The sequence below is a fragment of the Zonotrichia albicollis genome, chromosome 25, assembly GCF_047830755.1.
Source record: "Zonotrichia albicollis isolate bZonAlb1 chromosome 25, bZonAlb1.hap1, whole genome shotgun sequence".
In the NCBI taxonomy this organism is placed as follows: domain Eukaryota; kingdom Metazoa; phylum Chordata; class Aves; order Passeriformes; family Passerellidae; genus Zonotrichia; species Zonotrichia albicollis.
The window spans coordinates 7,623,643-7,635,711 of NC_133843.1; the positions used below are offsets into that span (position 1 = coordinate 7,623,643).

At 53.4% G+C, this 12,069-nt stretch overlaps 1 protein-coding gene across 4 annotated transcripts in view; it reads right to left on the bottom strand.

Annotated features, from left to right (window-relative positions):
* The window catches only part of EPHB2 (EPH receptor B2), a 129,867-nt gene that overhangs the window by 20,185 nt on the left and 97,613 nt on the right, over nucleotides 1–12,069 (bottom strand). For all 4 annotated transcript variants that reach the window (XM_074558712.1, XM_074558710.1, XM_074558711.1 and 1 more), the window contains exon 6: nucleotides 2,889–3,013. In XM_074558712.1, the coding sequence (XP_074414813.1) occupies nucleotides 2,889–3,013 (125 nt within the window). The remainder of the gene's footprint in view (nucleotides 1–2,888; nucleotides 3,014–12,069) is intronic.

Sequence of the window (12,069 nt, forward strand, 5' to 3'; positions counted from 1 at the left end):
CAAGGGTTTGGGCAGCACTGGCTGAAGGGACAGCCCCATCTCAGGAGAGATGAGAAACACCAGGCAGCAGCTTTGGCTCCAGGCTCGGGGATTGTGGTGTCCTGCACTGCAGGACAGACTCTGAAGTCAGACAATCACAGAAGCCCCGGATTGGGTTGGAAGGGACCTTACAGACCATCCTTTTCCAACCCCCTGACATGGGCAGGGATGTCCCCTGAGTCAGCCTGGCAGCAGCACCTCCAGCATCTGTGGGCCAAGCCCTGGGGACATCTTGTCCTGGGGTGCTGGGCTCTGACCAGGAGAGCTCTGCTTCTACCTCCACTTCCACATCCACCTTCACAGGTCCTCTCCCCCACCCTTCATGTCCCAGCCAGCCTATGCCCCTACTCCAGCCCTGGCTGGAGACATCAAAGGGCTCCTTTGCCTCTAAAGTCTTGCATTGGTGAACAAATTGGGCTGAATGTCTTCAAACAACTACAGAATGGATGACTTTGAGCATCATCAAACCCAATCATTTTGCATAAGGAGGAGGGCCAATTGCTCTTTGCTGTGTCTGACACTGCAGTGGGTCTCCAGTTCCCACACTCCAGGATGAGTTTGGCAACTTTGGATAAAAACTGCTACACCCTTTCTAAATGAAGACAATACAGACTTTTTAAATAAGACAAACACTGGAAGGTACCTCTTGGAAGTGAAAAAACAACACATTAAAGTGAGGGCTACAGAGAGCAGCCATGTCAGGCAGTGTTTGTGCAACAATCTGCACAGATTTGCTCCAACTCCACGTGAAAGAAACTCATAATGTTGCCTTTGTACAGGCATTTTTAATGGCATCTAAAAATGGCAGTGTTATAAATAATCTGTGAAAGGGAAACAAAAATACACCTTTGTTTCAGGTATTGTGAACAGTGCTTTCCTGTCAACACTAAATAAATTCTTCTATTTTTTAAATTTAATGTCTGTATATAGAAGAGAATCCATTAAAAATGAAGAGTCAAGGTGCTTTTGATACACAATGTGTATGGTGCTATTCTTCATTTGAGCTGTTTGCATGAAAATAAAATATAATTTTCTACTGGGGGAAAAAAAATTCAACCAGAAAAAACTTAACCAGCTCTAGAGATCTTTGCTGAGCATTCAGAAGCATATGGGGCAGTTTGTAATGAAATATTTGTAAGGAAATCACCTCTGCACAGACTGGCAGTGCAGTGAGGACACACCTGGGAATGTGCCACACACCACATCCAACTGCTGGATGGATGGGAAGCAGGAGAGGAGCACAGCAGGGCCAAAGCCCTGGCCAGGGTGCCCACAGAAGCTGTGGCTGCCCCTGGATCCCTGGCAGTGCCCAAGGCCAGGATGGGTAGAAGGTGTCCCTGCCCATGGCAGGGGGTGGCACTGGAGGAGCTTTAAGGTCCCTTCCAACCCAAACCATTCTGGGATGCTTCCATGGTTCTTTGAAACCAGGACAGGGAGAACCTGAGCCCAGCTGTGCCCTCTGTGCCAGGCTTAGTGCTCCATGAACAGTCCTGCCTGAGAGTGGGGCCACTTGTCCCCATCATCAGGGACAGGCTGTGCCCTGACTCTGACAATGGGACAGGCAGATGTGGCTGCCTGCAAAGACTGGCCACCAGCAGCAGCACTGTTTTTTAGACAAAAATTCCCTTTATTTACAGCCTTCCTCAGAAAACAGAGGAGAGGGAAGAAAGAAAGAGAGTGAGAGATTAAGATAAAGTAAGAAGAGGAGAATGTACTCCCTGAGATCTTCTGCCTCTACATTGAAGGTCCCCAGGGAAAGGACCCCTCTTGCTTCCCAGATCTGTCTTGTTATCTACTCATCCATCCTGCCACGTATTCTGGGATAATTTCCAAGGGTCAAAATAAATGGCTGTGATTTATGCAATATAGGTCAGGACCTATTTAACAGCTTACAAAGGAGCCCCCCCTCCTCCCCATTCTCCCTCTGGCTCTTGGTGATGAGAAAATAGGTCACAGGCAGGCAGTGGGGGGGATTAATCATTTCTTCCGGCAACTGCTGGGAAAAATATTTTCAGTTCCATTTAATCATAAAGCTTTTTAATTAGTTAGTTTGCAATTTATAACGTATAGTTTATAAGCTCTTGTGCAAGGGGGCAGATTCCTGGAAGGAGAAGTCTCCTGCTCCCCATCTCCCCTGGGCTGCACAGATGAAGTTCAGCCTGCAAGGGCCTGGGACCAACCTCCACATGGTCCTCAGGTGTCTGAGCAGCCACTGGTGGGATGGACACCCCAGCACAGTCCAGATGAAATTCCTCTGTCTGCCTGGACAGGGAGCTTATGGAAGGAGCAGGTTCCTCAGAGAAGACAGGGCCAGAGCTGCCTGAGCCCTTCACACTGACTCCATAGTGCAGCACGAGCCCTCCATGGGAGCATGGGACTCCTTCTCCCTGTACAACATCTGGGCTCAGGATGCTGAAGGGATGCCGAGCACACCTTTGGGGTAGATGCACCCATGGACAGCACTCCAGAAAATCTCCAGGACCGGACACCCACTGAGTGTACGCCAGCCTGGGACTGGATGTTCCCTGTCATTCCCATTTCCTTCTGATGCCACGGTACACAAAAAGGAAAAACAGACCCTGGACCCTGGCTACCCTGCCCTCCCTGCAATGGGTCCACTTGCCACCAGTTCTGTGGAGGTGACAGGAGAAGCTCCTGAATGACCAGTGGATTTTCTACACTTGGGCCTCTGGAATCATCACTGGACCCCAAGGATTGATGGCCACTGTCAGCCATGTGACCAGTAAGAGAAGTTTCCTACTTAACAACCACTGTACGCCCTTAAATAAAATCTGCCCCCCTCCTCTCCCCAAAAGCTGTGAGTGACCCCTGTGCAGGTCCCTCAGTACCTTCTCGTAGTACTGCAGCTCATAGTCCAGGATGACTCCGTTGGGCTGGTCGGGCTGGGACCAGGACAGGGTGATGCTGTCCACGGTGCGGCTCACCTGGTGCATGATGGACACGGCAGAAGGGGCTGCAAGAGAGAGAGGGGGGACAGACAGTCAGACACTTGCACAGGTAGGACCCTCAACATGCACAAGGTGGGCAGGACAGTTATTGTTGTTTGGAGATTTGGAATTCACCTCCTGCACTGGGAGAGCTTACAAGCAGAGGTCAGGGGATCTTGGATTTTGCTGTTTGTAGAGAGCAGTGAGGGGAGGAAAAAAATGGTTCTGCTGAACTGGTGGTTAGAAAACATGTAGGACAGTGCCTCAAGCAGGAAAGTGGAAAAAGGAGCACAGGTTGGAGCAGGCACAGCACTGTTCCATCGCAAAGAGCCCCACCAGCCCCACAGCATGCACTCCTCGCTGTCTGCCATGGGGAAATGGGTGGTTTTTACTTTTCCATTCGCTCAGAGCAGCTTCCCAGAGCTCGGGCCGGCTGGGGCTGCACGCTGCGCATGCCAATCACGGGAGGCGCATCCAGCGCTGAGCAGGCAGCACAAAGCTGACCTGACACGCTGACAATGGAGAGCAGCCCGGCCCGGCCCCGCTCCTCGCAGCGAGCACAAAGGGCCCCGCTGGCCCTCACACACCCGGGCCGCTCTTCCTGCCGGCCCTCACACACCCGGGCCGCTCCCGCTGCCGGGACCCTAGGCCGGGAAAGCCGCCCCGGGAGCTGGGCTGGCAGGCTGGCAGCCCCATGGGCAGGGATCGGAGCGGGGAACTGGGCTGGCAGCCCCACGGACAGGGACCGGAGCTGGGCTGGCAGCCCCACGGGCAGGGACCGGAGCGGGACTGGCAGGCCCTCAAGGAAGGGACCGGAGCTGGGAGCTGCGGACGCCCTGGGAAACCCTGTGAGCGGCCCTGGCCCGGCGGGTTGGGGAGCAGGGTGAGCCAACAGCCCGGGCTGCCTCAGTCCTGAGGGGCAGGAAACTCCTCGGAGCCTGCAGCTTCTCCTGAGGGCAGCTCCCATCTCTGCTCTGTGAGCAGGGACAGCTCCCAGGGAACGGCTGGAGCTCTGCCGGGTCAGGGATAGGTTGGATATCAGGGCAAGGCTCTTCCCCCAGAGGGTGCAGGCACTGCCCAAGCTCCCCAGGGAATGGGCACGGCCCCGAGGCTGCCAGAGCTCCAGGAGCGCTCAGACAACACTCTCAGGGATGCACCAGTGGGATTGCTGGGGTGTCTGTGCAGGGCCAGGAGTGGGACTCGATGACCCCTGTGGGGATATTCTCTGATTCCAGGTGCTGACAGCAGAGCAGCAACACCCCCACCCCTGCTGCAGGGCTGACACCCACAGCTGCCTGCGCTGGCTCCTCTCCCCCATCCCAGAGCGGTGAGAGGAGCCCTCCCTGTGCCCTGCTTGCTGCTGGCACTGCCAGCACATCCTCCTCAGTGCAGGGCTACCCCAGACCTGCCCTAGTGCCAGCCCAGCCCTGGAGAGAGAGCTCGAGCTGCAGTCAGCGTTAGCCCTGGCACAGCTGCCAGCACAGGCTCACCACTGCAGCAGCTGCAGGGCACAGGAGAAGCCTCAGGGCTAGGACAGGACTGGAGAGTGGTAGCATGAAAGTTTTCCCATCACTTGCATGCCAGGCCAAATGGATGCAGAGTGGTTTGCACTCAGATGGGCTTTTCCCAAGTCCAACCCTTACAATATTTCATGGAAGAACAACTCATTTGGCAGCTCTGAGAAACAGCCTGGAGGAGCAGCACCCAGAGGAAGGCACCTCTCACCCATCTCTAGGCTGGCTCCCGCTGGCATCAGGGGCAGTGACAGGAGCTGTGCCAGCTGGGACTGCAGTGGCAGGACCACGGTGCTTGGACAAGCACAGCCCCAGCATGTTCCTGCACATCACAATAAATTACCACTGAGCAGCTCCTCTCCAACACACCAACAAAAGCCATTTTTCTGGTCCACCATCTGCCTCTTTCCTGCTGCTTTTCTGACTCAGCACCACAGTTCCCAGGATGCTCAATGTCTGGGTGCCAAGGGGCTGGGTTTGGCAAACACAAGACCTGCATCACACTGCTGCACCACTGTCCTTCACCTACCTGGGTTCCCTCACTCCTGAAGGAAGGCGTGATGTGGATTAGCCTCAGCAGTGTTGTTGAGCTCCAGTTTTGTCCAGGAGAACAAAACTAGGACAGCAGAGAACTTCATCCCTGCAAGTGTCCCAGGCCAGGCTGGATGGGGCTTGGAGCAACCTGGTCTGGTGGAAGGTGTCCCTGCCCATGGCAGGGGGTGGGATGAGATAATCTTTAAAGGCCCTTCCAACCCAAACCATGCCATGATTCCAACAGATGCTGAGGCCACTCCTTCCATCCATTTCTGCTTGAGCAAAGCCCCATTACCCAACAGTCTGAAACCCTCTGTGTCACCTCAGTCCTCCCCTCACTCCGTGGCACTGCTCCCCTCCCAGCTTGACACCCCCATCCCACTGCTTCAGGCCACATCTTTCCATACTCCTGGGAAGAGTTTCTCACGCTGTGTGAAGATAAAACACAGGTAATGTTTCTGGAGCCTGTCAGCTCTTGCCAGAGCACACTGCTTCCTTGTTCAAACAGATTCTGTAGGACATCTGCAATTTTCAAGACAAACATCTCTGTCTCTGGAGACCAGGCTCAGAAGGAAGATGTGACTGTGCTGCGGATGCCCTGTGGCAGGGATGGCACTGGACTGAGGGAAGCACACAGCCCACAGTGTCTGTGCCAACTGCTCTGGGAACTGATCCCACATTACACACTGGGCTTTTCCAGGACAGGGGCCATGTACAGGTAGAGCTGTCCCACCACAACACCAGGATGTGGCAACATCCCATGATTCAGGCACAGGTTCAGTGGCCTTGCAGCTGGAGAAGCTCCTCAGCTCCAGGTTGTTCCTGGTAGGAGTGAGGTCTCTGGGATGTTCTTCCAGTTCCATGCACTGCACCCCAGCCTGGGAGTACAGGACCTCTCCAGGGCATCTCCTGCCTCTCCTGAGGGAGCTGTACCAGACAACAGCTACAGCAGGATGTGTGTGACTCATGTGCTGCTGGTACCTGGTGAACCTGCTCTCGTTTGGCTCAGCAAAAGACCCAAAAGGATGAGGTGGGGCTCATGGAAGGAGCTTAATGAGGCAAATGTGCTGCATGGTGAGAGGAGGCAGGGGAGATGAATGACTACAGCAACCTCAGAGCCTTTCCTGCACCTGGGGCAAGGGTGGGCTCTGGAAGAGCAGGAACCTCCCCAGTGCGTGTCCTCAGTAACTGCTGCTCTTATCAGGACACCAGGGGAGTGCACAGCAATGAAACCACAGCAAGGCCCAGCTCAGAAGTGACCTCTGGAGGTTTCTGGTCCCACGGCTGGCAGACTAATTTCAAAATCAGATCATTTTGCTCAGGACTGTGTCCAGATGAGACCTAGTGAGTCTGATCCCCATGGATGGGGCTCCCACAGGCTCTGAGCAGCACCCCCAGCTGCCTTGCTCTTAGGGGCAGAAACTTTCCCTCACATTCCACTGGGATTTTGCTGGTTGTGCCTTGTGGATGTTGCCACTGTTCTCCCCCTCGATACCCTTCAGCCTCCTCCTCTCCAGGCTGATCAGACCCAGCCCTCAGCTGCCCTCACCTTGGATGCTCCAGCCCCAGCCTCAGGGTAACCTCCTTGTCCTGCTGGACCTGCTCCAGTTTGTCCAGGAGTGTGACACTGGGAGCCCCGGAAGATGAAGGAGCCCAGGTGTGGCCCTGAGACTGCTGAGCAGATGGAAACAATCAATCCCTCTCCTGGACTTTTTGCTAACTCTGCAGTGCCACAAAACATGGTCCTTTGTCACACCCTTTATGCCAGGTGAGGGCCTGGGGTGCACAGAGAGGCTCCCAGGCCCGTGAATAGGGATGGGCTGGCACTGGATATGTGAGCTTGAAACCAGTTTAGAGGAGCCAGCCAGACTCAGAGTGACTTTCCCAGGTCCAGTCAGCAGGAACGGCTTCAGCTGGATTCTGACACGATGCCCAGGCAGCTGACTGTGCCCTGTGACACACAGAGGAGATCAGATATGGAGAGTCCCCACTCTCAGAGCCTTGATCTCCCTGTGCCGTCACCATGAAGGTGTGAACAGAGGTGGATTTATCCCGATGGGGTATCCAGGGGTAGGTGTGTCCCAAAAGTGCAAAAAACAAACAGACCTGCCTTCATTCCACAGCTGATGGCAACACTGCTCCTGACTGAATCCTTTAACCTCAATGTTATTTGATTGCACAGATTTCACAGAATATTTTGAGTTGGAAAGGATCCACAAAGATCACGGAGTCCATCTCTGAAGTGAATGGTCCATACGGGGATCAAACCCACACCCCTGGCATTATCAGCACAAGGCACTGAGGCAAACCCAACCACTGCAGTCCTTGAAAGGCACTTTCTGCATCCTCTTGATCAGGGATGGCCTCAGATTCCTCTCACTGCAATGCTGTGGCTTCCTTGAATTGCTGGAGAAACAAACCACACTGAAGCCACCAGTGGAGTGTAAAACAAGCTTAATGAAAATCCACTAATGTACAAAGCCAACGTGCCCCACACGCTGACCCCACAGGAGGGATGCCAGTGACACTTCTGTGGTCACCACCCCGAGCCCTGCATGGCCACACAACGCTGCTCACAGCCAGACCCCTGCCCAGGCTGGGCATTTGGCAGTTTATCTCAACCCAGGGAGCAGAGCAGAGTTCTGTGGCTGGGGCAGCTCTGCAGGATCAGTGTGGGGGTGCTGGCAGCTCTGCAGCACAGAGCACTGCCTGGGCTCAGGAACTGCAAACACTTGGGAAGGATGGGGGTCAGGAGGTCCCCCCATGCTCAGGTGTTGCCAGCAGAGCTGCATGGCCATCACCTCCCTGAAGGGATCACCCCTGAGTGATCCAGGGCTGGGCTGGCAGAACACCATCTGTGTCCTGGGCTGATCCCACAGCGTGGGCAGCAGCTCTGGGGAGGGGATTCTGCTCCTCTGCTTGGCTCTGGAGAGACCCCCCTGCAATTCTGCCTCCAGCTCTGGGGTCCCAGCACAGAAAGGATGTGGAGAGAGTTGGAGCAAGACCGGAGGAGGCTATGGAGATGCTCCATGGGCTGGAGCTTCTCTGCCCTGCAGCCAGGCTGGGAGAGCTGGGAAGGTTCAGCCTGGAGAGGAGAAGGCTCCAGGGAGAGCTCAGAGCCCCTGCCAGGGCCTAAAGGGGCTCCAGGAGAGCTGGAGAGGGACTGGGGACAGGGGATGGAGGGACAGGACACAGGGAATGGCTCCCACTGCCAGAGGGCAGGGCAGGATGGGATATTGGGCAGGAATTGTTCCCTGTGAGGGTGGGCAGGCCCTGGCACAGGGTGCCCAGAGCAGCTGGGGCTGCCCCTGGATCCCTGGCAGTGCCCAAGGCCAGGTTGGACAGGACTTAGAGCACCCTGGGCTATGGAAGGTGTCCCTGCCCATGGCAGGGGGTGGAATGGGATGGGCTTTAAGGTCCCTTCCAACCCAAATCATTCTGGGATTTGAAGACACCTCAAGACATTGTCCTTTCAAACCAGGCTGGCTCAATGCCACAAGGTGGACAGTCAGGCAGGTCTCAAATCCCACTGCACACCACATTTCCCATGAAGGCATCCTTAAGGAACAACTGGGATCTCAAGTCCTGCTTGACTGACTGTCTCCCAGGAAGACTCAAATACCCACTGGGGAGGAAATGTGTGGTCCCGGTGGGTTTGGCAAGGGAAGCACCAAAGCCACCAGGCTGGTTCTGACCTCCCCAGAATCAGTGTAGCAGCTTCAGCCTCACAGAGGCCAAGGCCTCTGGTACCACGAGGTGGGTGTGGCCCGTGTCAGGGTGGGGCTGACACATCCTGATGCTCTCATCTAACAAAAGGGTAACAGCCAAGGGAATGCAGTCTGTGCTCTGGGCTTGGTCCCAGAGCCATGGTGTGGAGTCAGTACCAGCAGGACAGACATAGCCCAGGCTGTGCTGCTCTGGCCTCTCCCATTCATTATCCATGTCTAGGTGAAACAGCTGGACCAGATGATCATTGTAGGTGTTTCCACCTGAAATATTCTATGTTCCACTCCATTCCACAGACTGTGCTGAGGAAAGGGATGAGCCAAGAGGCCCAGGTGCCTCCACATGCAGCAGAGAAGAGCTGTGAAGGCTGATAGGACTGAGCCCTCCTCTTCCACTGCCCCTTTCAGTTCCCTAGAGCACCAAATCCCAGGAATGCTGCTGGGATGGGACTCCCAGAGCTTCTGGTCCATGACCACACCAAGGAAGGGAAACTGTATTAGGTGAATCTTTAAACCTCCAAGAATGGGGCTCCCCTCAGTAGCCCCTCTGTATTAACACCCCTTAGCCTTTCTGATTAGCTCTAGATAAAATCCCAATTTTTGGTCATAAAACACATTCCTTCTCTGCCACATCCCTGTAAACAAGCCCCACATGTCCTGTCTCCCAGGCACTGTGTCTGAGGCACATCCAGAATTTAAAATATGTCTCTTAAAGGAGAAAAAAAAAAAAAGAAAAAAAGATAAGAGATCACAAGTGATGGTCTGGGCCCTGATTATGAAGCTGAAGCCACTTTTATGAAAGAGCTTCCTTTTTTTTTTTTTTTTTGAAAGAGCTTTTGCTAAAAATCCCATCCAGGCACATCTCTCTTTACAGCTTTACATCTTTGACTGAAAGCATGTCCAGGCTCCCCTGTGGCAGAGCTGCTCTCTGAGGATGCTGTGACATGAGGATAACACCTCCCTGGCTCCAGAGCAGCACCTCAAGGCTACCTCAGCTAAGGGAAACCAAACCCCAGGTGGCACAGATCCATCACACAAAGGCAGCTTAACCTGCACTCATCCTCCACAAGAGGCTTTGGGATTTGTAAGTAAGGATTTGCCTGATCTCCTGCAGGGACAAAGGGGGGTGTTGGTTGCACCATGAAGCCCCAGGCTTGGCATAGCCAGAATCTGACTTTCATACAAATATTTGCTTCTCTGGGACTTGGTGGAAATGATGAAAAGTTTTAAGGGAAAGAAGGAAATGGAAGAAAACAGAAAGGAACAAAATGTGAGATTTCCAGGAGAAGCAATCACTTTTAAATCACAGGAAAAGCTGAAGAAGGTCACACCAAACCCAGGGCAGCACGATGAGACAGCACAAGAGTAGAGCAATTAAGCAGAGAATTGGGAAAGTTCCATAACACCCAGGTCTGAACATCTGCACAAACCCAGGCAGAGCTAAAAATAGCTGGAAACACTTGTGTTTGACCCCCTGAGTATGCTACAGACACACCCCCTGCTTCCTTTGAGGACTTCAGATGATGCTGAGCCCACCAGGCCCCTGGGGAGGTTTCCCTCAGGCTCTTTTTTAAAATGCACCTTTTATTTTCAGGGTAAAATTTATGGACTTCAGTTTCCAACTGCAGGAACTTATCTGGGTTTTGTAACTAAATGGAGGAGGAGTCTAGAAAAAGAATATTGTCATCATGGACAAGCTGAAAGATAGTGAAAATATTTTCTTTTTGACCATGGTGTGTTGGAACTGGAAGATCTTTAAGGTCCTTTGCAGCACAAATGAGGCAATGATTCTGTGATTCCTTTCTGTTTTCCAAGTAGTTTCCTGAGCACTTCACACATTTATCAGCCTGATGACTTCCTCCTCTACCTTTTCTAATTTTTTGTTAATCTCCTTTTCAAACATAAACCTCAAAACTGAGTTCAGTACCCAGCACCCATCTCCTTGCTGAGGTTTGATATTCCTGAGTGTGTCCAAGGTGACACTTCCCTGCCTCAGCTCCGCCCTGCAGAGCTGCTCTTCCCTCTCCCCTGGGCACTTCCACTGGGTATTTTTGGCTGTGCCCCCCAGCTCAGGGAGGGGAGGAGGCTGTTCCTGCATTTCCTATCATCCCAGTTCTGCTGGGAGTGGAGTGAGAGATCCTCGATGCATCCAAAGTTCATGTAATTGGGAAAACTCTCTGTAAAGCTCAGGGAAATTCATTAGGAGAAAGCTGACAAAAAGCAGCAGGAGGGCATCACACAATGAAGAATTGTTTTGGGGCAATGAGAAAGAAATAGGCCCATTTTTCTCTTTGCTTCTATGTCTCTGAGTTGATTTGAGGGTTCTTAGGCAGCTCATGTGTTTGTCTCTCTAACCCATCCCCACACCACCACAACTCTGAGCAATTCCAGGAGCCCCAGGACATCTCCTAGGACATCTTCCTCTTTTAATCAACAAGACCTTCCATCTGGGATCTATTCCTTTCTCCCAGCCCTGCTTTTTCAACATCCTGAGCTCACCTCCCTCCTATCCCACCTCTATCTGCCTCACCCCTGGAAGAGTCTAAGGCCAGGTTGGATGGGCTTGGAGCAGCCTGGGATAGTGGAAGGTGTCCCTGCCCATGGGAGGGGGTGGAATAAAATGATCTTCAAGGTCCCTTTCAACACAACCCAGTCTGGGATTCTGTGATTTTATGATTCAGTGTATTCTGGCTCATCCCATCCCAAAGGACCCATCAGGGCATCCTTGTCTAATAGACTTTGATAGCAGAGACCAGTTTTCTGTGTCAGGTCCTGACTCTTGGGCCACCATCACTGCCAGTGTTTTTTAGGAAGTCTGGCTCCAATAAACCAAGCCCACATCCAGCTATACAAATGTCCATGGCACTCCAGGGCCACTTCGTAGCTTTGGTGCTGCTGTGACCTGGAAGGTCACAGTGTGCAGGCTGGGAAGCTGGAGCACTGTTGTAAATGGAATAAAATGGGAAAAGACCCTGCCAGCAGGCAGGGCAGCACTGCAGGGAGCAGCCCAGGGGCTCAGACTCTGCTGGCAGCATCTCCTGGGAGTGTCTGGTGTGAATGTGTGGCTCCAGCCTGCAGGGGGGACACGAGGATCTCTCCACAGCTTCTCTTTCATCATCTGTAGACACATTTAGACCCATGCAATCTTCCCCCCAGTCTGCAGCCAGCCCCCCCTCACCTGCCAGTCCCAAGGCTGAGCCCCTACTCCTGCCTAGTGGGGCAGCGCTGTCGAGATCCCGGTAAAATCAAAGCATCCATTCCTCTGCTGGCTTAGCTGGGAGAATCAGGTTACAGGCAGCAAACCCCCTA